The sequence below is a fragment of the Motacilla alba genome, chromosome 1 (genome assembly GCF_015832195.1).
Source record: "Motacilla alba alba isolate MOTALB_02 chromosome 1, Motacilla_alba_V1.0_pri, whole genome shotgun sequence".
NCBI lineage: Eukaryota > Metazoa > Chordata > Aves > Passeriformes > Motacillidae > Motacilla > Motacilla alba.
In genome coordinates this window covers 23,957,948-23,983,380 of record NC_052016.1, presented here as the reverse complement: position 1 = coordinate 23,983,380, position 25,433 = coordinate 23,957,948, and the positions used below count along the sequence as shown (strand labels likewise).

At 41.7% G+C, this 25,433-nt stretch overlaps 1 protein-coding gene across 4 annotated transcripts in view; it reads left to right on the top strand.

Moving 5' to 3' along the window:
- CYYR1 (cysteine and tyrosine rich 1) overlaps nt 1-25,433 on the top strand; it is a 102,876-nt gene that overhangs the window by 33,501 nt on the left and 43,942 nt on the right. For 3 of the 4 annotated variants that reach the window (XM_038153990.1, XM_038153981.1, XM_038153971.1), the window contains 2 exons: nt 5,439-5,596; nt 9,556-13,018. In XM_038153990.1, the coding sequence (XP_038009918.1) occupies nt 5,439-5,596; nt 9,556-9,689 (292 nt within the window). In that variant the 3' untranslated portion in view covers nt 9,690-13,018. Of the gene's footprint in view, nt 1-5,438; nt 5,597-9,555; nt 13,019-25,433 lie in introns of those variants that run through there. The other variant, XM_038153997.1, reaches the window with a different exon arrangement.

Sequence of the window (25,433 nt, the reverse complement as noted above, 5' to 3'; positions counted from 1 at the left end):
CACTCAAAAATCCTTCCTTTCACTTTGTGATTATCTCTACTATGCTATCTAAACTTGCATGTGTGGCTTGTAATTCTTCATACAGAGTTAGTAACTTGCTCTACGGGCTAAGATCAAAACCCCACGTGTGTCTTTGGCTGCATGCCAGGGTCTCAGAGCCCCCTGCCAGCGGCTCTGACTATCCAGGGCACCCAGAGAGATGTCCTGGGTTCCCACAGTAGGTGAGGAGCTGAGGGCTAGGATCCCCAGAGAAAACTGTTGGGTATTCAGTTAAGAATAGTCACAGAGGGGACAGTTTGTAAGACACATAATGGTTTTAAACTGACAGAAGGCAGGTTTAGATTATAGGTTAGGGAAAAATTCTTTACTGAGAGGGTGGCAAAGTAATGCAACAAGTTGTCCAGAGAAGTCCCATCCCTGAAGGTGTTCAAGACCAACTTGGATGGGCTTGGAGCTACCTGGTCTAGTAAAAGACATCCCTACCAATGGCAGGGAGGTTGGAAGTAGATGGTCTTTCAGGTCCGTTCCAGCATAAACCATTCTGTGACTATATGACTCTTTTATAGTTAAGCTGGGAAATTCTTTGCCACCTGAGGCTGTGGGTCCTAAAATTTACCTGAGCTTAGGTCGAGGCTGGACAGGTTTGCAGAAAAGAAATCCATCAAGTGATACAGTAAAAAATTAACCAACCTGTCTGGGCCAGAAATGTTAAGCTGAGAATGAGATTTATATTATTTCCAGTGGGATGTTGCTAAAAACAGGAAGAAAGCTTCTTCTTTAAATAGCTGATTTTTATCTTGACAGTGTCTCTTGACATTGCTACAGCTTTAAAATTACTTTTCCCCTCTCAGTCTTTACTTTCCCATGCATTATTTTTCTGTGGCAGTCCACTTCATTGGCTTTGTTTCTGTGAAGGACTTTGTAGGCACACAGTTTGTCGAAATTGTGAGCGGGGCTGCAGCCAAGCCTCATTCCTAATGGGCTACAACTGTGTAGGACAGGTGAACAGTATTAAAGGTCATGAGACATGAGTGCCAAGGTGCACTGACCAATCACCAAAGGGTACAGAGGCCATACAGGTAATGCATGTAAGATGAAGGGTATAAAGGGTTGCACTGAAGACCAATAAAGAGCTGATGCTTGAAGTTTTCTTCACTGTATGTTGTACTTTCCCTGTCAGGACTTTGCATAATGTTTTCCTTACATTTCAGAGTGTTGCCTTTTTAAAAAACTTCCTTGTTGCTCTGTAACTCTGTTATGTAGTTTCCAAGTCTTCTTTTGCAAAGTGTTGCTTTTCTCTTGGGTGCTTTCCCTTGAACAGCTCTGAACCCCACTGTATCCCTCTGTATCTCTGTACAGAAATCTAAAATATCAATGAGAGAAAGAGGGACAAGGCAAGCAGGCTTTAATAATAAGGCATATTTGCTTATAGGATATTTATTTTCAAAAATTCTGTAACAGGGCAAAAAGAAGTCTTAACATTTCAGAAAAAAATACATGTTTATTTTTCTTCATATATGTGAGAATTGGAGTTGTAAAGGATTCTGAAAACCTGACTGAAAGCTCACACAGTCTTGTACATTTGTATGCAAACTCTGAGATAAGGATGTGCTGACTTAAAAAGGCCATGGAATAGAAATGACATTGTTAGAGAGAGATTGAACTAGAAACAAGTTTCAAACAATGGCCTTGCAAAAAGACCAGGTATTTTGGAGAATTAGAACTGTTAAAGATGCATTGTAGCAAGACCTTATGGGGTAAATAATAGGTGATTGGTGTTAGAAGTACTAGCAACATTGTGTGGCAAAAGCTAATCGGCTGAAAATTATTTATAAGGTATTGTAACCAGGGAATAGGATGGCTTCTGGTAGAATGGCGTTGAGTTTTACATCTTATATCTTATCCTTCAATGAGACTGATATTGGAATAAAATCTTTTAAAATGCCGCTCAGTTGCCCTGTTTCTGTAAAACTGGGATTTTCCAACACATAGATTCTAGTCATGGGCTTTCCACAAAAAGAACAAACATTTCTTTTTGTGCTGTGTGCCCAGAAAAGCTGCTACATGACCACTGTCTTGCCAGGATTTGATGCTGAGAAGATGCAGCCTGATAAGTGGAGGCAGTGTGCTCCTGGTTTCACTGGGGCCATTGTGAGGGGCTTTAAGGGCAGGTCTCTGAGTCAGAGTGAGTTTACATTCTGACTCACCATTAGCTAGTGGTATGGAGTTACCTGTATTCTATTACTTACATTTGAAAGAGTAAATCTCCTAAAGTCCTCTCAATCAGTATAGTTCTGCTTAGGTTCAGAGGCCTTTTCCAACAGTGGACTTCAGCTCTTTTTGAGTTTCAGGTGAAGGCAGATGCAGGGGGGCTTTCTACAGCTGTGTCTTGCCAATGAAGAGTGCAACCCATTTCTCAGCACAAATGGAGTATGGAATCTGGCTGAACACTTCTGGAGTAAATGGGATGCCTTTGCCTTTGAAAACAGTGGAAGCAAACTATTTAAACTGTGTTATACAATGAGCTTTATTAATACAGGGATTTTAATTTAACACTGGAAGGTAACCTGTGCCATGTGTTAGATGCTCTTAGGATGAAGGTAGAGTTTTCCTCAGGGTGCAGCTTGGTTGGAAGCACAAGAAACTCTTGTGGTTTCTGGGGTTTGAGCAGATCAGCCAGGGTGTACCAGGGATGCCGGAGCCGGGCAGCAGTGGACCATGAGCAAAGCAATGCAGGACTGGAGGGCAGTGGTCAACAGTGACCCGTTCTGCTGCTGGGAATCCAGCTGGGAGAGGGATTATTTCTGCATAAGGGAGTTCCCTGCAACTCTGATGCAGTGCTCACAGTGCTTCATCCACTAAATGAATGTAGCAAAAGCAGTAGTAAATCACTTGTTTGTAAAAAGGGTACCATAGTTTTTAAATTGTGATTATATTCTCTTCAATCCAGAAGATTCTCTAATAATAGTTTTAAAGCATCTTCTGAATCAAACTATTGTCTCCTATGACAGATTCTCTCAAGGTAGTTATAATGTTGGTCACATCTTCCAAGAGCATCTTTGAAAGGAAAAGACTTCTTTTTTCTTAGATGCCAGTTATGGTGGTCGTGTTTCTCAGTTACTCATGGTGGTTAATACAAAGCACTTGATCTCATCGGCATTTTGAGCTACTGATTTTCCAGCCAGGTGTTTGCTGTCATGAGTTAGGCTTTTGTTAATTAGGTCTTCATATATTCTGCAAAGCATTAACAGATTTTTTTTTTCCCCGCGCACTCTTCATTCATTGCTACAAAACAGCAGAAAACAATTTAGCTCTCTGGCAGTGTATTTATTACAACACCATATGTTCTGTGTTTACTTATGCTGTACAATTAAGTGATTGTACTGTAAATCACGGCCAAATTCCTGAATAGCTGGGGCCTAAAAATAAGCTCTTAAATTCATATTTAGGTTCCCAAATAGAAGGTCTCATTTTCAAGTGTTGAGTCCATCCTGACTCTTGCTGAGTTTTTTGAAGCAAGCAGACTATCAGCATTTTGAAAAACAGACCTGCTATGTTTTCCCATGCTTCTGTGGGGAATCTAAACTGTGGTTTAGACTTGTCTTTGTCGGAATCCAGGACATCTCTCTGGGTGCCCTGGATAGTCAGAGCCGCTGGCAGGGGGCTCTGAGACCCTGGCATGCAGCCAAAGACACACGTGGGGTTTTGATCTTAGCCCGTAGAGCAAGTTACTAACTCTGTATGAAGAATTACAAGCCACACATGCAAGTTTAGATAGCATAGTAGAGATAATCACAAAGTGAAAGGAAGGATTTTTGAGTGCTGTACAGGGGAGTTTTAACCCTTGTACGCAGGGGTCCAAGTTTTGTACATGGGGGTCAGGGGTTCTAAGATGGAGGGATTTGGGTGTGCCCTGTCCTCCTTCTTTCTCCTTCCTAACCTCCATGTCTTTGGTGATGTTGGCACTCACAGATTGGATTAGTGTAGAAAGTCACTATTCAATATAGATAGTAGGCATTGGGGGAAAAGTATAAACATATAGTACGTAATATATGATATAAAAGATGGCACCAGCCCCCTGGGAGAGCAGTGTGCCTTTGTCTGACCTGCTGAACGGGCCACAGCAGTTCAGGAAAAGAATCTTTTAGATAACCAACAATAAACAACCTTAAGAACAGGCAACAGAAGACTACTGAGTCTTTCTTTGAAGGCACAGGTTGGAGGAGAGACTTTTCCATCTTTTGGGGTCACCACAATCCGGGGGCTAGAAACCCCACATCTGGCGTCCCTGGGTGGGCAGGAGACCCGACATCTAGCGTCCCTGGGTGAGCAGGAAACCCAACAGTCTTAATATTTGTGGTATTGCAGTGCCTGTTGTATTCTCTGCATTGCAATAATTCCTAGTGAGGCTTATTTATGCTGACAAACTTTCTATTTGGATTGATTATAATACTGAGTAGAAAGGTTGCAATTTGAAGTCTGCTGAAAGATGAAGAGATGCACAGAGTAAGAATATTTCTGTCAAATCATAGGGCTTTTTTCATGAAAGGGTAGGCTATAAATACCATCTTTCATATAACATGCTTAACTGCCTGTAGCTGACAACTAACCTGAGTGAAGTAGGGTTCATCAAAAAGGCTGATTTTGCTCTCAGTGTTATTGGAAGCTCTTCAGTGTCTCTTAGTGAGGTTTTTTTTTGAGGTTTTTCAAGGTTTTTCTCCAAATGTGTGAGTGCAATAAGGCTTTCTTTCTTTTCTCTATATTAAAATTTCAAGGAAATTCTCATTCATTATTTCAGGACCTGAGTTAAATTTTTTCCTCTGGATCACTTTAAAAGAAATTGTTTAAGCCTCAAATATGTGTGCTGGCTGAAGAAGCAGATGTGTGAAAGGGTGGTGTTGGTTTGCTTTATGCTGCTTATCCTTGAGAAGAGGATGCTGTCCTTAATCTGTAGGCTCAGAAGCACAGCAGAAGGACTTTTTGACCTAGAATAAAACAATCACAATATTCTGTGGAAGTATATCATGCACATGGATGCTTCTGAAATACAGTGCTGGAGATAACTTAGGCTTTCTTTTCAAAATAAAGTCATACCAATGCCTTTCAGAAAAAAATCTTATGAGGGGAAAAGGAAGGAATTATTCCTCATAATGTTTAAAAGTAGATAAATTTAGATGGCCCTAGAATGAGAGGATTTTAATATATCATAAATCAGCAGAGTGATCTGGCACAATTGCAAAGGTAACTTTGAAAGAATTTCTCATTTTCTTTTCAGATGTCTTTTTTTTTTGTATTTATGTGCCTTGATGGATCAAAATTTGAGGTATTTTCAGTAAATATTATGCATTTCTTCTCACATAGAGGCTGCTCTTGAGAAAATATTTTTTTGTAAACATTACTTGTCTGAGTCTGACTGCGTGTTTCCATTCCCGTTGCAGAGGCACAGCGATAGCTGGAATTGTTTTCGGCATCGTATTTATAATGGGAGTGATTGCTGGGATTGCCATCTGTATCTGCATGTGCATGAAAAGCAACCGTGAGACTCGAGTAGGGGTCATCCGAACAACACACATCAACACCATCAACACATACCCAGGTAAGGAAGCAAAGTGACAGCCCTGCAAGAGTGCCTGTGGTCCTGGTAGGAGTGTTATCCTTGGATAGTTACAGCTCCACAGTCATGATCTGATTATTAAAATTCTTAGAAATGCCTCTGCCCAGGTTAAGATGCAAACAAGACCATATTGCAGTGACAATAGTATGGGTTTTGTCTGATGTGAGAGAGAGAGAAATAGAAAATAGGTGGGGGGACAGAAAGGTAGGTGGCAGAGACAGAATAAAGAAAATATCACCACTCTGTGGATCCCAACGATGTTCCCGTGATCCTCTCCACCTGGTCTTCTTGGTGGTGATGGTCCCCTGAAAAGTGTAGAATACGACAGGTTAATGTGGCTCAGGCTGGGTAGGAAAACCCAGGCACATCCCTGGGGCAGGGGGGAGTCTGCTATTGTCCCTTACAATGGACTCTCAGTTCGTTGCATCATGCGCAGTCCTGTGGTGCAAGGCTTCAGGAATGACTCTGGGGGGCATGTTGGGGGGGGGGGGGGGGTGGGGGGTGGTTCCTTGATGGATTATGACACTCCCTCAGCTGCCTCTCACATGAATGTCCCATGGATTTCACCTGTGGGGTTGGGGGTTCCTCAGCTTAGCCAGTTTGTGTAAGGGAAGATGGGCGTTCACTGCCTCTGACCAGAGGTTACACCCAAATCCTCCTGCCCCTCCTCATTTTGGTGGGGACGAAACCTGGCTTCTGTGGGCTGTGGTCTCCCCGACACCAAACTCAGCTGGGGAAGAATCTCTGCTGGGTTTGGCTTTCTTGTGGATACATTCCCTCAGCCTTGTTTGTTTTTCCCTAGGCCTGAGATGATTGAACAATAGCATTTTATCTAGGTGGTTTAACTTACAGTCTGAAGTGTCAGTCAGGTATTTTCAGGGAGGCTTCTTTGGTTACAGCTTCTTTATACAGTTTTTGTTCTAATGGACAAAACTCTTTGATATCAATGTTTGAGGCATGAACTATTTCAGTCTCTGACACAAAGTAAATGGGGAATGTGATTACAGCAGGAGGCTCTTCTCAGTCTGTAGGAGAACAGCACAGCTCCTGCTGAGAAAGGCAGGACAGCTCAGTATGCAGTGTCTGGCAGCACAGCTCTGTCTGGGAGGGTTTATTCAGCTGCTAAGTGGGCTAAGGGGATCTGGCCAGGTGACACACTTCACAGATGAGTGGCTCATGGTGCCTGCAGGAGTGTGTCAAGTCCTTGCTCAGGGCATTGCTGCATTTTATAGGATAAACTGTCTCCCTGTGCCAGAGGCTTTCTGGCAATAGATTAGTTGTTCTTCTTTAGTGTTCTGCTTTTTGTATTTGTTCTTGTTCATGTGCAGCTGGCTCCTTCATGTTGTCCAATGTAATGGAGGCCAGGCATATCACAGAAGGGGGAAAACCTGGACAATAAGGTCTGTGGGCCATACTGCAAAGGCTTTGAGTGGTGATGTCGAGTCTAATGCAACTTGAGCTGTCTGGTTTTTGCCCAGAGCTCACAAGCACTGCTGGGTGCTGCAGGATCCCAGGTGACTTCTACAAAAGCACATGGGCATCTCTGCAGGGTGTTCTGTACTGCATGTCCCAGGAGGGACTGCTGGCTAGGATGCAGTGCTTAATCTCTGCATCCATCTGGCATCATGCCTGAACTGGAATTTGAAACACAAATTTGGACAATGGTTATAAAATGCCTTGGGTTGGGGTGGACCTTAGAGATCACCTAGTTGTACCCATCCCCCCCCCCCCCCCCCATCCCAGTCCCAGGTGGGGATGTGGTGCTGAGGTACCTGTTTGTGTCTTAGTCAAAGTTAGCTGAGTGTTGGACATGCTCAGTGCAGGCTTCTCTGTGAGTTAAAAATGTTTTGATGTAATTTTTTAGGTGCAGGCAGCAGCAGGAAGGCACAGGGTCTAAGCCAGAGGTGTCACAGGGTCTGTGGCATCCCAGGGGACAGTAGGGACCCCTTGTGCCTTCTGGGCAGTGCAGTTGTGTCTGAAGTGAGTGTGAGCTGGTGCATACATGGCTGTGTATGAGCCAGCTTGGTGTAGTCACCCACTGCACCAAACTTGTCAACTTGCACCATTGTAGGAGCACCAAAGGAGGTGGCACCAAGCCAGCTGGGGTCTGCAAGGCACATTTGCCTTGGTTCCACAGCTACCATATGAAAATGGCCACATTGTTGAAGAGAAAAGCAGACCCTAGATGCAGCATAATGGTGTTTATGCAATTCAGTGACATTGTTAATTACAAATTCAGGAGCAATTGCCTTGGGATAACTTTGGGAGTTCATTGTAATAAAATGCAGAGGTGTTCCATGCATGAAGTCTTGTCATCCCACTCCTAGAGATCCCTACTTTTTATATTCCCTCCTGTTGCAAAGGTTGCAGAGAACCTCAGGTGCATTATATATACTTATCTCAACAAGCTATGCAATACTTTTTATATATTCCTTTATTATACCAGCTCTATGTCTGTTTTCTGCCTTACAGCATTAGGTTCCAGTTAGACCGAAAGCATCTGTAATCATCCTTATAATTTCAACATTTTGTGTCCAGAGATGAGTATGACAGAAAATGGCAATATTCTCAACCAAGAATTGCTGAAGAGCTAGTTCAAAAATGAATACTTGCTGCAAGCTGTAAAAACAAGAGCAAAATGAAAACTCCAGGGCTGTAACCTTTTCCTCGCCAAGTCTGCTCCTGCAATGACACAGCCTTATCTCTCATTCTCTAGGCAGTTTGACTCTACAACTCAAGGCCTCTAGTTCAAGCATCAGTTTGAGCAGTTCTTCCTCTCAACAGCAGCAGTAGGTTTTGGAGGATGGGGAAGCTTGGAAATGTTTTCCGTGCTCCCTGCTGTCATGAACATTTCTGGAATAATGACTGACCTGGTTTGTCTGCGTGGCTTGTGGCCAGCACTGCCCCTGCCATTACCTGCTTTGGACAGGAACAGCAAGTGTGAGGATGCTCTTGCTTCTGCCTCAGCCGCAGCAGCAGCGAAATGTTCAAGAGAGCAGAGCAGCATGCTTTTCATGGCATGGTGGGATTTGAGTCTCTTCCCCGCATCACAAACATCCTAGGTTTCTGTTTCCACTATTAGCTAGTACTGTTTTGTTGCCAGTCTGCCTGAGACATCTGTGGAGGGGACAGGAGAGGATCTGTGGTGACATAAATGGAGACATGAGCAGACTCTGGACCTTAAAATTCGTAGAGAATACTCTATTTGGATGCTGATACAGAGCCTTTAGTTCTTACGTGCTATCATTCTGCAGCATTCACTTATCTTTTTTTGTTAGTGAATGAATCCCTTTTGTTTAAAGTTATTAGAAGTAATTGAGAAAAAGTTTTCAGCTACTTCTGAATATTTTTGTTGCCTCGTAAATGCCTAATCCAGTTTATGGATGCTGGGCTCTCCTCAGATGTCCCCACTGGTGTGAACAAAGCGAAAGCTTTGTTCTTCCTCCACCCAAGCTATGCTAAGATGTCTTGCCCTGGGAAGTGTGATGCTGCTGTCCTCGCCATGGTGTGGTACCTGGAGATCCAGAGGGTGTTTGAGGTGTCTGTGGAGATCAAGAACCCAGACTGCCATCATTTTGACACGACATAAATCCCTGTTGCTGCTGAAGGAGGTGGAAGGGAACAGATCTGATAAACTCAGCCTTTCTCCCCCGAAAATGTTTAGCTCTACCACATTTGCCTGGTATCATCTGCCATACAGGCACTAAACACTAAGCACAGCCTGTTGGTAGGTACACAGCTAAGGAGTGAAGTAAAGGGCAATAAACAATGACTCAGATTGATATAAATTGACTGTATAATGGCAGCCTGAAAAAAAATGAAGGAATTGCCAGGAGGTTTTATATCAGTTGCATGCAAGTCTGGTTACCAGCAAGAAAATACTTGAAGGCTGCATTCGAAAAAGTTTTTTAACTCTGTGTTCTTTTTTTCTCCCATTTCAGTGGCTCCACCACCATACAGTTATGAATATGAAATGGAGTACCCAGCTGACCTACCTCCACAATATACTCCAGCCCCACAGACTGTGATACAGTATCTTCCACCCCCTCCATACCCTGGATATTCAGGGAAATAATTAACATGGCTTCACATGGATATTGACTGCCTCTTGAAAAAGCCAGCGCTGCTGGGACAATGCTATTGGCTCAGGGACAAATAGGATTGGGTTTTGCATCAACACATGTGGCTAGGTGTTGAAATAAACTGGAACAGTTGCCAAGGCTCAGGATGAATGAAAATAGTGTCCACTCTGGACCATCACATTTCATGATTAAACAACACGTGACCAAAGAAACAGTTCCTAAAAGTTGGTATGTGATGATTAGTGCTCAACACCAGTTCTTAGTTTCACCTGCAGCACATGGGAGTGGGGGTTTTCCCACATAGGAATGTGCAAATGGTTCAACAAACTGTTTCAAAAGCACAAGAGGGTGCTGGGGCTTATTCTGAAGGGAAGCACCAATTGTTGTCTTGAGGTAACAGCTATGCCTTTCCTTGAATTGAGGGGAATAAGCAACAAGAAAGACTGAAACTGTTTTCTGTTTCTACTTCCAGCTTATAATACCCAATGATCACTGTGCATAGTGGTCTGATAACCATGTTACAAGGAGAAGTGCTGGTAGAGTTTTCTACTAATTAAAAAATTATGGGTATTATTTTTGGCCGAGTGTGGATTTTTTAAGTGCCTCTTTTTAAGCAGTTTGTGACTACTTTATGAACTGAAATGTTAACATAAGGAGAATTTTTGTATGTGAAATATACTAATTTATAGCTGATCTATTTTTACCTGGACTTAAAACCTGTATACATTGGAAATATGCTGAAATGCCTTTTATATCAGCAAATGATACTTTGAGTTTCATATAAAAATACTGAATCAGCAGAACTCACAAATGGGAGATAAAATGCAAAACAAAATGTCCTAGATTTGACATCAGTTCAATTGCATAAAGCCAGGGTTTTAAAAATTTTATTTACCAGTAATGAGGCTATCCAGCCTTAGCAAAGAGATGAGGATGGAGACTGTGAGCATCTGATTACTTTTGAGTGTGTCTTGGGCAATTTAAAACTGTAGGTCAAAAAGTAATACTTTTTACACTTGTCATGCATGTTGTTCCAACTTACTTATTCTCTACTATATGCAGTCCAGATCTTGGTGATTGAAAATTTTTCATGTACTTATGCAGGTAACTGTAATTCTGCAGCAGCTATTTGACTTCAGAATAGTGTATTCCATTACCTAAGTCATCATCTTTCAGTGTTAAGACTATTATTTTTCTCAGGTTTATATGCAAACCACAAAGAGTGGGCCTTGTCAAGAATTTAAAAGTGCTGAATGCTCTTGGTTTGAGTGGGTGTCTGAGCAGTTTGAGAATGCTACAGCTGTGGCATCAACTGCAGGTTACTCCTGGTTCACAGAGATCAGAATGCATTTAAGTGTTTTCCAGTGTAGCCTTTCTCTTCTTTTCAAGTGTATTGATGTAGTAACAAATAAAAAAAGCAATTTGCAAAAAGGAGATACTGTATCCCAGTGAAATCAACCTCTCATAATCTCTGAAGTCTGGTGGTTTTGGTATTCAGTCCTGATTCAGGGAAGAACTCAAGCAACATTTAACTGAGCATAAAATTTATTCAGAGGCATTCTTGAAACAAGACCTTACTGACTGTTCTTGCTCAGATTTTGCAGTCGTATTTGTCCTTTCCAGGCTGACTAAACTTACCCCCTTGAAACTCCACTTCAAAAGTGCAAATGGCCTCAGTCCCTGCCAGTGTAAGTTCAGGTCTGTGTTGTAGCCATTGGCCACACCGAGTCCCCAAGCTACCAAGGCACTTGTGACCTAGTCAGAGGAAATCTGAGCTGTGTCTCAGGTGTTTGGTTGCTGTTTGGTTACTCCCTGGAGTCTTCTCTAAGAAAGGAGAGTTGCATTCTCATTTCTGTTTTGCTGTTCAGAGGTGACAAGTCCTGAACTGGCTTATCCTTACAATTACTTATGCTCTGGGTATGTCCTGTGACATTTCAGCTGTTACTCTGGCCTCTCAAGAGATCCCAATTGAAATCTTCTCATGAAGAGTAACCCTCTGTGTGTGGTGTTTTGGCAGTCCCTACTCAAAACCATGTGCTGGGGTGTTGATGTGCCTGCCAACATGGTGACCAGCATGCAGAACAGAATAAACATAGCTTTTCCTGCAGAGAACCCTGTTCCTACTGCATCATTCTATGCTAGAACATCAGCACTTTCTAGTTGTGAATAATATTTTGGTGCCAAAAAGTTACCTACAGATAATAAGTATTGTTGCTTTCCCATTTCTGTGTTTCATTTCTTTGTGCTGAACTTGGAGACACACAAATCAATGAGCAGTTTGTATTTGAGTAATTCAATCTTCTGAAAAATACAGAGAAAGAAAACTATCCTATAGATCATAAATCTTCCCTTAGAGAAGTAATTTTTCTACCTGTGACATTTGTCAGAACAAATTAGGAAACAGATTTCTTGCATAAGAAGGAATTTCCAAGACTACAGGTCTTTGACCACAGAGTTTTCTGTTTTTCAGCTTTGTGATTGCATGTTTCCTCTGATGATGTTGCGTAAAGGACATAGTGACCAAAGTACCTACAAGGTTTACATTACTTATTCCAGGGAAAATTACGGAAATGGGAAGTTGAGAATGTAGAAGTGATTGAGAGCTATTTGTTTGTGATTAAAACAGCAGTGGGAATGTTCATTTTTGTATGTTAGTTAATGCTGTGCAGATCCACATATACTAGGGCATACCAGACAGTGGTTTTAATCTCTGAACAACACATCTCTTTTCCTTGCTAAGGGCATAAAACATAAAGGTATTGCCCTTTCAGCAAACCAGACAAAATTAGTAGAGTAGCCTAAAAGATGTGATGATTGCATTGAAAATAAGTAAAAGTGAGAAAAATTGAGAGCTGGATGGAGTCTAAGAAATTTATAAAACTGAAAGAATAGAACAAAAAAAGTTGCTGTGTAACAAATGGAAGCATTTGACAATAGTAAAGTTCTATTACTTGAGTTTAGTTGAAAAAATTGAAGTGTTCCACTGCCAGAAAGGTGATGCAAGAAGGCTGGAGTGGCACTTATATTCACAAGAGCTTGTAGAGGAAAAGGGAGAATGATTTCCAAAGACAGTTAGATTAGATCCTAGAGATCTAATCCTAGAGAATGGTCAGACACTGACACAGGTTGCCCATAGAAGATGTGGATGCCCCATCCCCAGAGGTGTCCAAGGCCAGGTTGGACAGGGCTTTAAGTAACCTGGGCTAGTGGAAGGTGTCTCTGTCAGACAGGCAGAAGGATGGAAGAGGATGATTTCTAAAGTCCCTTCCAACCCAAATCACTCTATGGTACCATGATTCTTTGTGCTCAAAAAACATCTCTGTATGCAAAGTTCTTGCAGTGAACTGCTGGCCAGTGGTCATTTATTCTGTTTCACATTAATAGCTTGCAGATGAATGCATTAGTACAGAGTTTTTAACACTGATTTTTTTCAGTCTCATTGTACTGTAAAGTAAGGAAAAAAAAATAAAACAAACCAAAAAACCAAACCTGAAAATGTAACCTATAGCTGAGAAAGGCCAGAGGATCCTTTGCTTCTCTCATCTGGCAGTGCATGTTAGCAGAAATTTGGTTGGTGAATACATCATTGTCCTGGGCAGTTCCTGGACTTGGACCAAATGCTACTGGTTTTCTTGTGGTCTCAGGTTGCCCTGCCTTTTATTCATGATTTGTAGACTGCACTGGGGAAGCGGAAGGCGAAGGTCTCCGTGTGAGGATTATAGGCCACAATCCCATGAGCCTTTCTCCTTGGTTTCCTAGTTTATCACATTAGATGTCTGCCTGGTTGCAGGATTTCTGTTGCAGGGATTGGAAGCAGCAGGAGTTGCAGGCACTTACGAAAGGCATATGCTGGCACATGCTTAGATGTAGTTGTGTTTTGTGGAGAAAAAAAATCTGTGTGATGTCTTATTTATTCATGTATGAGGGATATTTCAAGCCATGATGCATTTCACAAACTTGATTTAATCTGGAATTTCTTTAACTTTTTTCTCCCCCAGCAAGAGCTACTTCAAAACTAGTTCTCTCTCAAGCAGCCTACTGTTTCTAGGGTATATACCAAACAGCAGGAGATACCTAGTTAAAGAGTGATGACCCATTTGGGAAACTTAACAAATTAGGAAATGGTCAGTTGGAGGAGTTAGAAGGCCAAGGCAAAGCCAGGGGAAGCTAATGTGGTAGGCTGCCATTGCCTAAATTACATATGATGTTTAATGTTATTATGAGCTGTTTTTAATTAATTAAAAATGTAACAATTTGCTTTTTAATGCTGGTAACTTCAAAAGATGTAGTTTTACCATTATAGTACCATAGACTGGATTTTCAGTAGTGCCAAAATGAAAAGATTGGTTTGCTCCATAGAGCACCTGGATCAATATGAACAGTATTCATGATACAGCAGAAATAGAGTATTTCAATTTAAAGCAAATAGTCTCAAGACCATTTATGAAATCACAGTGATTTTTTTGGATGTAAGGGAATAGTTCTTAAAGCACTGATGGCTGTCTATTTGAATAGTAAACATTTGGCATTTCTATATTCACTTTGATCTTGGTGTTATGAAACAGTTTAACACAGAAGACCAAAGGAAGCTAAGCCGCTGAATAAATCTGATTCAAACCAGAAGAGTGCAAAATGATTAAAACAAAAAACCCAAAAAAACCCCAAACACCCCCCCCCCCAAAAAAAAAAACAACCAAAAACCAAATGAGGTTAGATGTTGGTCCCAAAAATACTTGATTTGTTTTATTTAATAGAAAAGAGGCAAAGAGAAAGAAATAGAAAAGATAGAAATAGAAAAGGAGGTGTGGGTGGGTGTGTGGGGGTACAGGGAGAGAGTGACAGGGTAGAAATATATCACCTTTCTGAGGGTCTCAATGATGTCTCATTGCTTCCATCCATCTGATCTTCTTAGTGGTGAGGTTCCCCCGCCGCCAAAAAGTGTAGGATCCCATGCATTATTATACGTTTGGGCCAGGTGGGAATGCCCAGGTGCCTCCGCTGGGGAGGGCAAGTTTGACACTGTCCCTTGCAACACTGTGGGTCTGTTGCATCACTTTGTGGTGCTCTGGTGCAGGGTCTGGGGACCCCTTTGGGGGGGCCTTTCATGGGCCATGACACCCCCTCAGCTGTCCTTCACGTGGATGTGGCTTTTCCTGGAGTGAAGGGGCCCAGAGCTGAGCTGGTCTGCACAGTGGAGGATGGGCAGTCACTGCCTCAGCCCAGAGGTTTTTCACCACACACCCACAAAGCTCTCCTGCCTCCACCCTTTGGTGTGAGGGTCTGTGGAAGCCTGGCAGCAGATAAGCCTGGGGCTGTAGTCTCCATTCCGAAGGTGCTTTTTCTTTTTCCCACAGCCCAGACCTGTGTAACTTTATCTTATCTCCATCAATGTGCAGTCCAGGGCCTTAGGGGGTGGTAGTATTCTCTGCAGCTTTTATACAGTTTTGCTATAATAGGGAAAAGTCCTTCATTGAGATGTTTAAGCCATAAATTAAAACATTTCAGTCTCTGACACCTGGGAATTGTCCAAATGCTTTAGTAACTCTAAAAGGATTTTTTTGGTAATAAAACACAACAGTATTTAACAGCACACAGTAATAGCATCTAACACCCTGAGGCAAAAATGCACAAAAGAATTAATTGAAGTTTAATTTATTTCTTGTGCTTCCCTAAGACATCAATGTTTGGACAAAAAAAGTTGACAAAATAATGACCAGGACTTTCTTATCAAGTGGTTTCTATGATTACACCCAGAAAAGTGGTCATAGATTTTATATTGCAGCAACGTATGAGATCCAAAAAGCAGAGCCCCTGCCCAAGCCTGACTTGTGGTACACCCATTGTAAATCCTGTTCCCACTCTGTTGAGACACTGATGTACAGCAAGCAGAGGACTGAAAAAAGAGATTCGATGGTCCATCACTTCAAAAAGAGGAAAAGAAATGCAGAAAAATAAAATGGTCAACACTTTTTTTGTTCTGTATGAGCTTCATAGGACAGCTCACTGTCACTGTATGAAGGGAACAATAAGCCGAAAGTGTGTTAAAGAGCTGCCACACTGTTAGGAAAATAGCTGAGAGAAGGATCTGGGGAGCTCCAGCTTTGGGACCATGTCACTTAAGGTTCTGGAAGCAATAACTAGAGCAGAAACATTTATCTCTCTGGTCTGCTGTGAAGATTAGACAGTCAATATTTACACAGCTCTGAAAATGGAAAACAATTATTTTTGTTGCCATACTATGCACCATTAGTATTTACGTCCTTAGTGAAGAGTAGAAGAGAGCGGGCTTTGGATGCCATTGCTACCACAATGATGACTAAGAGGGGACTAAAGCAAACAGAAACAAAAGGAAAACCAAAGATAAGCAGTTCTGAAGAAAGTGTCTTTTTTTTGTCGAACTTGCATATGGAGCTGGTTCCTTCATAGAGGTGAGTTGGCCTGCTGCCAGCAAAGGCAGCTGGTTTTGGACAGCTATGGTTGTGGATGATGAACACTGATGAATTCCAGGGACTTTTTGTGGGTGTGATGTGACCTTGCTGTAATTGCTCCTTTGCCAATCTTTAAAGGATATTTAATTTTTTTCTCTGTTAAAGGCCATTGATCAATCCATACAGGATGATCAGCTTTACAGTTCAGCTTTAAAGTGGTAGGTTTTTGATGTGGTTTCCATCACAGGCCTGCTTCCAGTTTTGCTCCGCATTGGGACAGGATGTCTCTCCCCCAGATGGTGACAGGCTTCTGAACAACAAAAGGATGCACTATTGCTGTCCTTCCTTCAGGCCCTGTAATGTTAATTATGGATGCACTTTGCAAACACACAGTAGCACCTCCAATCCCTGAGAGGGAACCTGCAGGAGCTATCAAATCCCAATCACTGGGCCAAAATGTGAGAAATTACTGTGACATCTGCACCCGTATCCGGCATGCCTGTAATGCAAATCATTTTACCACAGTAAGTCAGGATGCAAGTCAGTTTTGGTTGGTTGGGGTCTAAAAATTGCACCCAAAAGACCTCAGGACCCGAGGTTCCAAATGGCACAGACATAATTGAATTCTCTGGAAAGTTGTTTTGTTTGGGTGTATCATGAGATACACCCAAACTCTGAGACAAAGAGTTTCATATCGTGAATTTGCATCATTACAACTATATCTTACGGGTAAGGAATTGTTCATTTGAATCCAATTTTTTTTCTTAATTTTGATCAATGTTAGACCAATTAGTTAGTGGAAATGGAGGATTAACCTCTGCTTTAGATTGTGTTTTGCTTTTCTCTCTCACCACTGCTGCATCTGATTCAGAAGAACAAGTAGTGCTGTCACAGCAACCAGCTGTCCCGGAAGCCCTGCCAAGAAGGGTGGGAGAGCAGAACTCCACATTCCTCATAGCGCTCTCCCCCCCCCCCCCACCCCCCCCACCCCGTGCTGGAGGGAGCAGCTGAAGAATGTATTGCCTCAGAAACAGGGAGGAAGCCAGAGCCTGCTAATTTTCATCTCAATTTGCTACACTGGAACTTTTTGGGATCAACTTTTTCCCCTCACAATCTGCACAGTTCGGGCTGCCCGCACACCGCAAATCCCCAGTCTGTGGCACTTTCCAATGAACTGTTACAAGTTCTCCACCGTGCCCCCGCCCGCGGGGACTCAGTTGGAAAACTCTTATCTCCAAGCTTCAATCTCAGCATGCTTTTTCGCCCCCCCCAGCAGCGAATGAGACAGGCTTCAAGGCTTCTAAATGAACTGTCTGTGTCTCCACAGAAACTCTCCTGAGCTTTCCTGCCTGCACCCTCTCCAACTCTCTGGGCAGAGCCATCTCGGCCCTTCTTGACCCTTGGCTGCCGAATGCCACCTCTGTCTGCCCCCCTGCCCACTCCCCTGCAGGCAGAGCCAAATCCAAAGCCCCTCCATCAGCCATAACCAGCGGCTGGGGAGCTAAAAGTGGGGAAAACCCTGGAAGAGACTTGGAGGAGTAACTTGTAAAAAAGAAGTCCTCAGAACTGCAAAGCAAACTGCTCGTCTGAGTCCGCTCTGAACGGGTGGCTTCCAGGAAGGGGAAACAGTGGTAGGGGTGATCCCCACAACCCCTCAGCCAGGCAGAGTGGATCCAGAGCCTCCCTCAGTAGATTCCACCTGCACAACTTCAGAACAAGATCCAGCCACATCACCGGCAGGAAAAAAGGAGCAGGACACAGGAACAATAGCCCCTGTTTTCCAAAGCTTTTCCAAACTCTCATCTCCTGGATCCATTCAACTACCAACCTCCCCAGAACATGACCGCTGACCCCCTAAATTCTTGGAACGCAAAGAAAATCCCATATGCTTTCCTGACAACTCTGGGGGTGGATGATTCCACAGAGGAAGAGGAGGATGCACCATCACAGCACCAGGGATGCTGGGGACCCCGGATGAAACAGGGGACACTACCAAAGATGGAAGCTGATTTGATTCCCTCTTTTTGGGGGATCAGGGCGTCATTTGCGCTGCCTGGGGAAACGTCGGACATGCCAGGGGAAGAGAAGGAACCCCATGCAAGACCCGAGAGCCCCTCAGAGGAGGACAAAGGCTCAGCACCACCCAGAACTAGAGTCCCAAAACTAGTTACTTTGTTTCACTGTTGGAGAAAGTCTCTGTTGCCATCATTCTGTTTAAAGCTCTCCATTAAAGCTCTGGAGACAGGCAATAGTTTCACCAAAGTCTCTTCCTTTTTTAGAGAGACTAGATTGTAAATTTTCCATTCTATCTGGTCCCAGATATCAAAGGTAAAAGCAGACTGCAAGTCTATATTTTGAGAATTCACTTTTACTCAGATTAATAAATCTTTTAGTTCTTGTTTTGAGATGTCTCAACATCCTTTATCCTGTAAAATTGTCTCAAGCCGACAAAAGACATCCCATTCTGCTTTAGATATATTGTTTCCCATCCCATCTTTAGATATATTGTTACCCAGAAGCCCCTAAAGTTGCTATTTACTACTTATATCAGCTACAGACGAGGAGGGGATAGTCCATTCCTTCTTTTAACAGCCTGGGTCTCCGGCCCTGGAACTGTCCACTGTTTTCTTTTTATTTTTTATATTCCTTTAATCTATAATTCCTCACACATGAGGAGCACCATTTAATACCGGCCATGGGTTTATGTACAAAATCACGAATGAGACAGGACTGCTGTGGAACACACCTCAAGCTGTTTATTTTCCAGCATCATCTCATTACATGGTTAGGACAATGGGAAGATGCCAGCAGCTCATGTCCTCGGCAGCAGCCGCAGAACTCAGTGTTACAACTCACTTTAAAAGTTTTTCGACCAATCACACAAAGCAAAAGCATACTGACAGTAGATTTATCCAACCACTATAAGCACACGTACCTTTGGTTAAAACAATGCTTGCTTATTTCAAATACAATACCTGCTTGTAAGCCTTAAGATACAATGCACAGAGCTCCATTATTAAGCTTAGAACTTCCTAATATCTCACTAGATATACTTTTCTGTAGCTTAGGGAATTATTCTAAACAAGCATTAATACACTGACCATTGTTCTATTTGTCCTTGCTTTCTACATCTCATATAACTTTTCTGCTGGCAAATCTTATGGCTCTAATTGCAGTTCTGCTGTTTCTGAGGCCTGCCATTTGCAGCTTTCCCAAAACCCTCTGATTTTAAGGATTTACACAAGTCAGTGTCACACAAGGCAGTAGTCAGGCTGCCTCTGTAAGCCTCCAGACACGGCCATAGTCCTGGCAGTCCTACCCCTGATCCTGTCTTGGCTATGAGGGCTGGATGGTGATTAGGTAATTTTTTCTCTCACTGGGCCTCGTCTCCTCAGAGGCAACTGATGTTTGTCCAGACAAGCAAGTAACCATTTTGGACCTGTTGGCAATAAAACACGTGTACCTTCTCTCCTAGGTCAATAAATCAGCTGGGCTTCGCCATTGCACACCCAGTTGTGGATCGTTACATTAAACTTCTAGAAATTGGTTCTGCATATGCAAATCTTCAGAGCAGTATCACTCTGCTGGGGATCAAAATCAATGATCCGCTTTCAAAAATTCTAGTGTAAATATTGCATTGTCTAAATGTTCTTGAGGAGCCATATTCCCCCCCTTCTTTGTTTTCTCAACAACATGCACGTCTCTCGCATTGAACATGAGGGCAACATAAGACAATACATGTAGTAAAGTAATAAACTCACACCAAGCAAAAATTAGCAAGGTAATACATGCATTCAGTAGCACATGAGAGAAAGAAAGGATAGTGATTTGGAACAATGTATCATCAATTGCCAAAATATTTTACTGTCACAGAGTCTGCAATAGCTAGCAAGCCCTGTTTCACAGTGAGGACCTGGAGAACCATTCCCAGGTAAGGTTTCCAAGTTTACTTCAAAATGGGGTCCAGCTTTTATAAGCCCAAATTGGCAAGTCAAAGTGACCTGAGTACAGTTTTATTGCAGAAAACACTTGGGTCTTTTGGCATACTTCTAACCAGCCAGGGCCAGGGCTTTGCCAGAGCCAAGGCCTTAAGTGGGAGGGTTTTCCTAACATATCTTACAAACAAGCATCTAGTAATATCATTTGGGAAAGTGTCTTAAAATCATGTGTCTTGCAGACAGCTACGCAATGGTATGTGAAGGTTGGTAAAGCAGCCAGCTTTGCCATTTATCCTTAACTAAGTAGTGAATGATACCATAACTAACTGCAAACAAGCAAAGGAATTCCTATGTATAACCTCATATATCTTATGGATTGTGCCCATTATTAATAGTCAGTGAATTCATGCTATGACAGGAACAACATATTCAGAATCATTATTACAGCAGCAGTACTTGTCCTAAGAAGTCGAGATTATATTTTTTTACACATCAATGCATATATGACATTAAAACAGAATAAAAGCATGAAAGAAAGCAATAAACAGCTTATAATTAATAACAGCCATAATTTGGAATTGTTACTCATTCTTCTATGTTACCTATGGAAGATAAAACAGCAGAGATTGTTATGAATGGTTGTGTTAATTGACCAATGCAGAACATGTATGCCCACAGAATTTTTGATTAAATTAAGGGTCTAATAAACTGCAACTTAACATATTTTTATACAAGTTATTGTCTTTTATTCTTAAACAGTTGCTTATCAATTCTTCATCATAATTATTTCAGTCAGTTCCATTTTATCTCTATAACAAAATAACTGTATTTTGTAATTTAAAGTAGCATATTTCAACAGAACTTAAACTTAATGTCACGTATATTTAACATCACTGAAGCATAACAGAAACTACACCTAACAGAACTTAAAGTTAATATTACTGAAAATGAACAGAAATTAATCTTACCTTTGCTCAAACTTAACAACACTGAAACTTGACAGAAATGAAACTTAAGTTTAACAGAACTTGACAGAACCTAAACTTAACAGAACTTAAATGTAACTGAATCTCAAATTAACAGAGCTTACACCTAACATCACTTAAAATTAACAACACTTAAACTTAACATTACTTAAAGTTTACAGAACTTAAATATAACAGCACTGAAAATTGATACCATTTAAATTTAAGAAAACTAAAGTCAGAGTAGTTGGGAGTGTTCCTTTGAAAGTTTCAGATACAATAGAATTTATTTTGACTCTATTGTTACAAGAAAGCTACTGAAAATTTGTCATGCAACAGTTACACATCAGTGAACAATATGCAAGCAAATAACTGAATTGTAACTGACATAGCAGCAAAATGGATTTGCTTGAGAGATTATAAAGGTGTGGCAACTATGTTGTGATTTTATGTAATTTAGTTTTGAGAATAGCTCATGGTAGGTGCAAATATTATTGAAGTGCTTTGTGACAGCTAACAGCTGATCTGAAAGCATCACAGATACAAGTGACTTTGACGTGGATTTGATCAGCTTGTATCTGTGAGAATCAGCATGCCAATCAGCCTGTCCCCTGGGAACCAACTCACATCTGCAAAAATAGGGACTGGTACCCGTGTGAAATGTCTTCTACGCAGGAGACAACAATGTAAACATCTTTAGAGAAGAAAGTCTTTGGCAAGCACGTACACTAACAACTACTAACCAATGAATTGAGTAGCAACAAGTTACTAACCAATTAAAATTAATTGGTTAAATTAACTATGCTTTCAGGAAACCACATAAATATGAGCTGTGAACAATAAAGTTTGGGCTATTACCACATGAAGAAAAAGGTGTCTTGTCTGTCTCAAACTGCAACAAGTACTTTTCTGGTGTAAGCATAACTTTGCTAGGGTATTTTAAAGTGACGCTTTACTCCGAAAAATGACAACAGTGTATGTCTCAGCAAAATGCACTTCAAGCCTGCTCAGTTTGCAGATGGTAGGACAGCTTTTTGAGATTGCTTATACAATAGATTTGAGCTTGGACTATTAAATGTAATGGGATATAAATATTTAGGGATAAAACATCAAGGACTTAATTATGTAATACTACTATGAGTTTTGCTCGTGTAACTCCATTAGGTCAGTGGGTGTGTAAGACTGACACATTTATATAAACAGCTACAAAGTCATGGTTTCAGCAGCTTTTAAAAGAATGTGTTACTGTTTACTCCATTTGTAGTCCATCACTGTACTTAAATTGTTTTGATATCAAGTCCAATTTTAATTTATGAGTGGTAATGAAGAACAAATACACTTGAATTACTGAACAGCTGTACCCATTTGAAATGCTATCACATGTGTCTTTATGGAAAAATATTACATTTGAGTTATCTTACTAAAGCTGTGTGGTAAAAAGCAAGTAAACTGGTAAAGTTGGCACAATTTTGTCTGTTTTTGCAGTGGAGATTAATGAGTTAATTATATCTAATTTTCGAATAGCTGCTGAACATAAAGCTCAGGGTTTGCCTTCAAGTGAGCAAAGGAATGCCTGATTTATGAGTGGCATAGGTCTTCCTTAGTTAATTGCTCTCTGCAGGTAAATCATACAATGTTTTGGTATTGGGCTTGAAAGTTAGTTGCTGTGGTGTAATAGTTTGTTTCCTTAATATCTACCTGAAATATTTTCAAGGAGGGATCTATCAAATTTTTTAAGGGGCCACATTACAATAAATAATATTCTGAGGGGCAAATCTTTTTCCAGCTATACAAGTTTTTAATTTTTGTGGTAACAGCTAACATCATTATAACTGAGTAAAGAATTGGTATTAATTCAGTCCAATCAGACTTTTAAATCAAAATTTGTGAAAAGGCAGTATACATTTTATATGGCAAGTTTTACTAATCATGCAATCAGCACTTCTTTTGAAAAGTTTAAACCTCACTACACAGTGTTAAAGGAAATAATTATGTAATATTATCTGCAGGCTGAAATATACTACATTCACATAGCTAAACTTATATTTCTCTAATAAGCAGTCCTGTCAAAATCTACAGTTTACAGGAAATACAAATCTAGTTATAACAAAAGCAAAAAAAATTATGTGTGATTCAGTAAAATCTATTATCTAATATGAATAGCGTGCATTCAGAAAGACACTAAGGTTGGGATACATTAAGTATTCCCTAGATGCTCAAAATGAAACAAAGATTTCCAACTATGAAATGGCATGTGAACATACTGATTCAGCAGTTGGTTATTTCTGTCATGTACAAAATGTCACATACTGAAAACTTTATCAGCTATCTTTTGCACAAAAGCTGCTTCTGTAAATTTGAATATAATGCCACTCAGACCTTCATGACCAGCCCCACAGGTAAATAGTTTTCAGAGAGCTTAACAGTACCTGAATTTGCCAAATTTCTTTTACAGAAAGTATACACAGGTTTATAAATCAAAGACAGGGGCATTACTATTATATTAACATTAACTCAATTAACTGGATTCAATCTGTGAAAACTCTATGGCTGATGCTGTCTCCAGGCTCCCTGCCAGGACCCTGGACAGAGCTGTTGCAGCTTCAGGGGAAGTGGGCAGGCTCACAGAGGGCTGAGGAGCCAGGAAGTGGCTGTGCTGCTGGATCTGCCCTGACCCATCAGGCAGCCCTCGGGAAAAGGGTTCTGGTGAGGGTACATAAGGTGCAAACATTTCATTGCTAAATACCTGAGGGGGAGCATCAGAGATTGTACATCCTAAGGGAGTACAATTCTTAGGCTGATAATTGACAGGCATGGCAAATAACATGGGGATATCTTCCCTTTGTAGGGTTTCTTATCTACATTTCTCTAATATTGGAGGTTAATGAGAGTGCAGTGGTAAATCAGGTAAAGGAATCATAGGGTGAGGAGGATAAGTATTAGCTAACACTTGAGCAGTGGTGGGAAATGCAGCAGCAGAATCTTTTACAGGAGATAAAGGAAGATAAAATCAGGCTTTTTTTCTCAGGATTGGTAGGACCAGGATTACAAGGATTGCCAAGCCCCTGGGAGTAATCATCTCCCAATTTAGCAGGCACTTCTCCATAACCATTGCTAACACTCAAAGCAGTCTCCAAATTTAAAATATCTGTGACAGTGTCGTGGTTTAACCAAAGACTGGTTTTCAGCTGGGAAGGAGGGTGGTTCGCTGTGGGGACCTGTCAGAGCCAGTGAACTGGCCAGCTCTGAAAGGCCAACAGGCTAAGTTTGGAGATTGACACCTGGTTAGACCACTTGATAGAGTTAAGCACGCCCCTGTGGAAAAGCACAATTCAAAACAAAAGAAGCCTGGGAAAAGGCTCTCTTGGCTTCCAGCCTTTAAACAGGTTGAGCTGGGCCAGCCTTGTGCAGCCCCCCTGGGCCCAGGCCGGGCCACGCCGGGCGCTGCTGCAGTGCTGGCCCCTTCCTGGGCAGCCGTCAGGGCCCCATTTCCGTGGAGCTGGGCCCCTTCCCAGCAGAGCCTGCCAGTCCGCGCTGGCCGGGGGGATATACCGGTGCTGGGAGGAATCATGCAGCCAGGACCAGTGCTGAAAGTGGCTCCCCACAACCAGTACAGGGGACAGCCCCGAGGCCAGGAGCAGCTGGGGCTGGGAGTGGACTCTGCTGGCCCGGTTCAGGAGAGCCACATAGCCAAGACTGAGCAGCCGGGGCCGCATCATATGGCCACAGCTATCTTGGCATGACTTGCAATGGACTTTGTTTGTTTAGCCGTTTTTAGTGAGCTATGCTGCGGACAGAAAGACAAAAGCAGTGACAGCAGTTTTGTTTCTTTTTTTCAGTGCTCCACATGAAGGGAAATCACAGGGGTGGTGCCAACAGTCAGCATGATTTGCACAGTGCCAGCAGGGACCGCGTGATCAGTAGGGAGAGACACAGCAATTCCTTGATTATAAAGCTTAACAACATCAACCTTTCAACAATACAGAACTCTATAAAAACGGTTTCAATTAAGTTTAATTCAAACTGTTTCAATAAAGCCTGAAAACAAATTAACCTAAGAACACAAATTCTCTCCCAAATCAGAAAAAAAGAGAGAGTGAAGACACATAGAGACAGCAACATAGGACTCTGAGGTCAGTGAAGAAAGAGTCAAATTCTAAATGGAAGGCAATTGAGGAGATGCCTTATTCTTAGGCTGAAATCCTCTTATGAGGCTATAGAGAAGATATACTTGATACATCAGACTCTTCTTTTTTTTTTCCCCTATAAGTCATAGAAATGCATTAGTGTTCTAACACAACTGTAAGCCAAAGCACCACATTGAAGCAAGGAGATGTTACTGTAATCCAATAAGAAACTTGAACAGAGATATTAGGGAGATGAGAAACTTTGCCCCAGAAATAGTA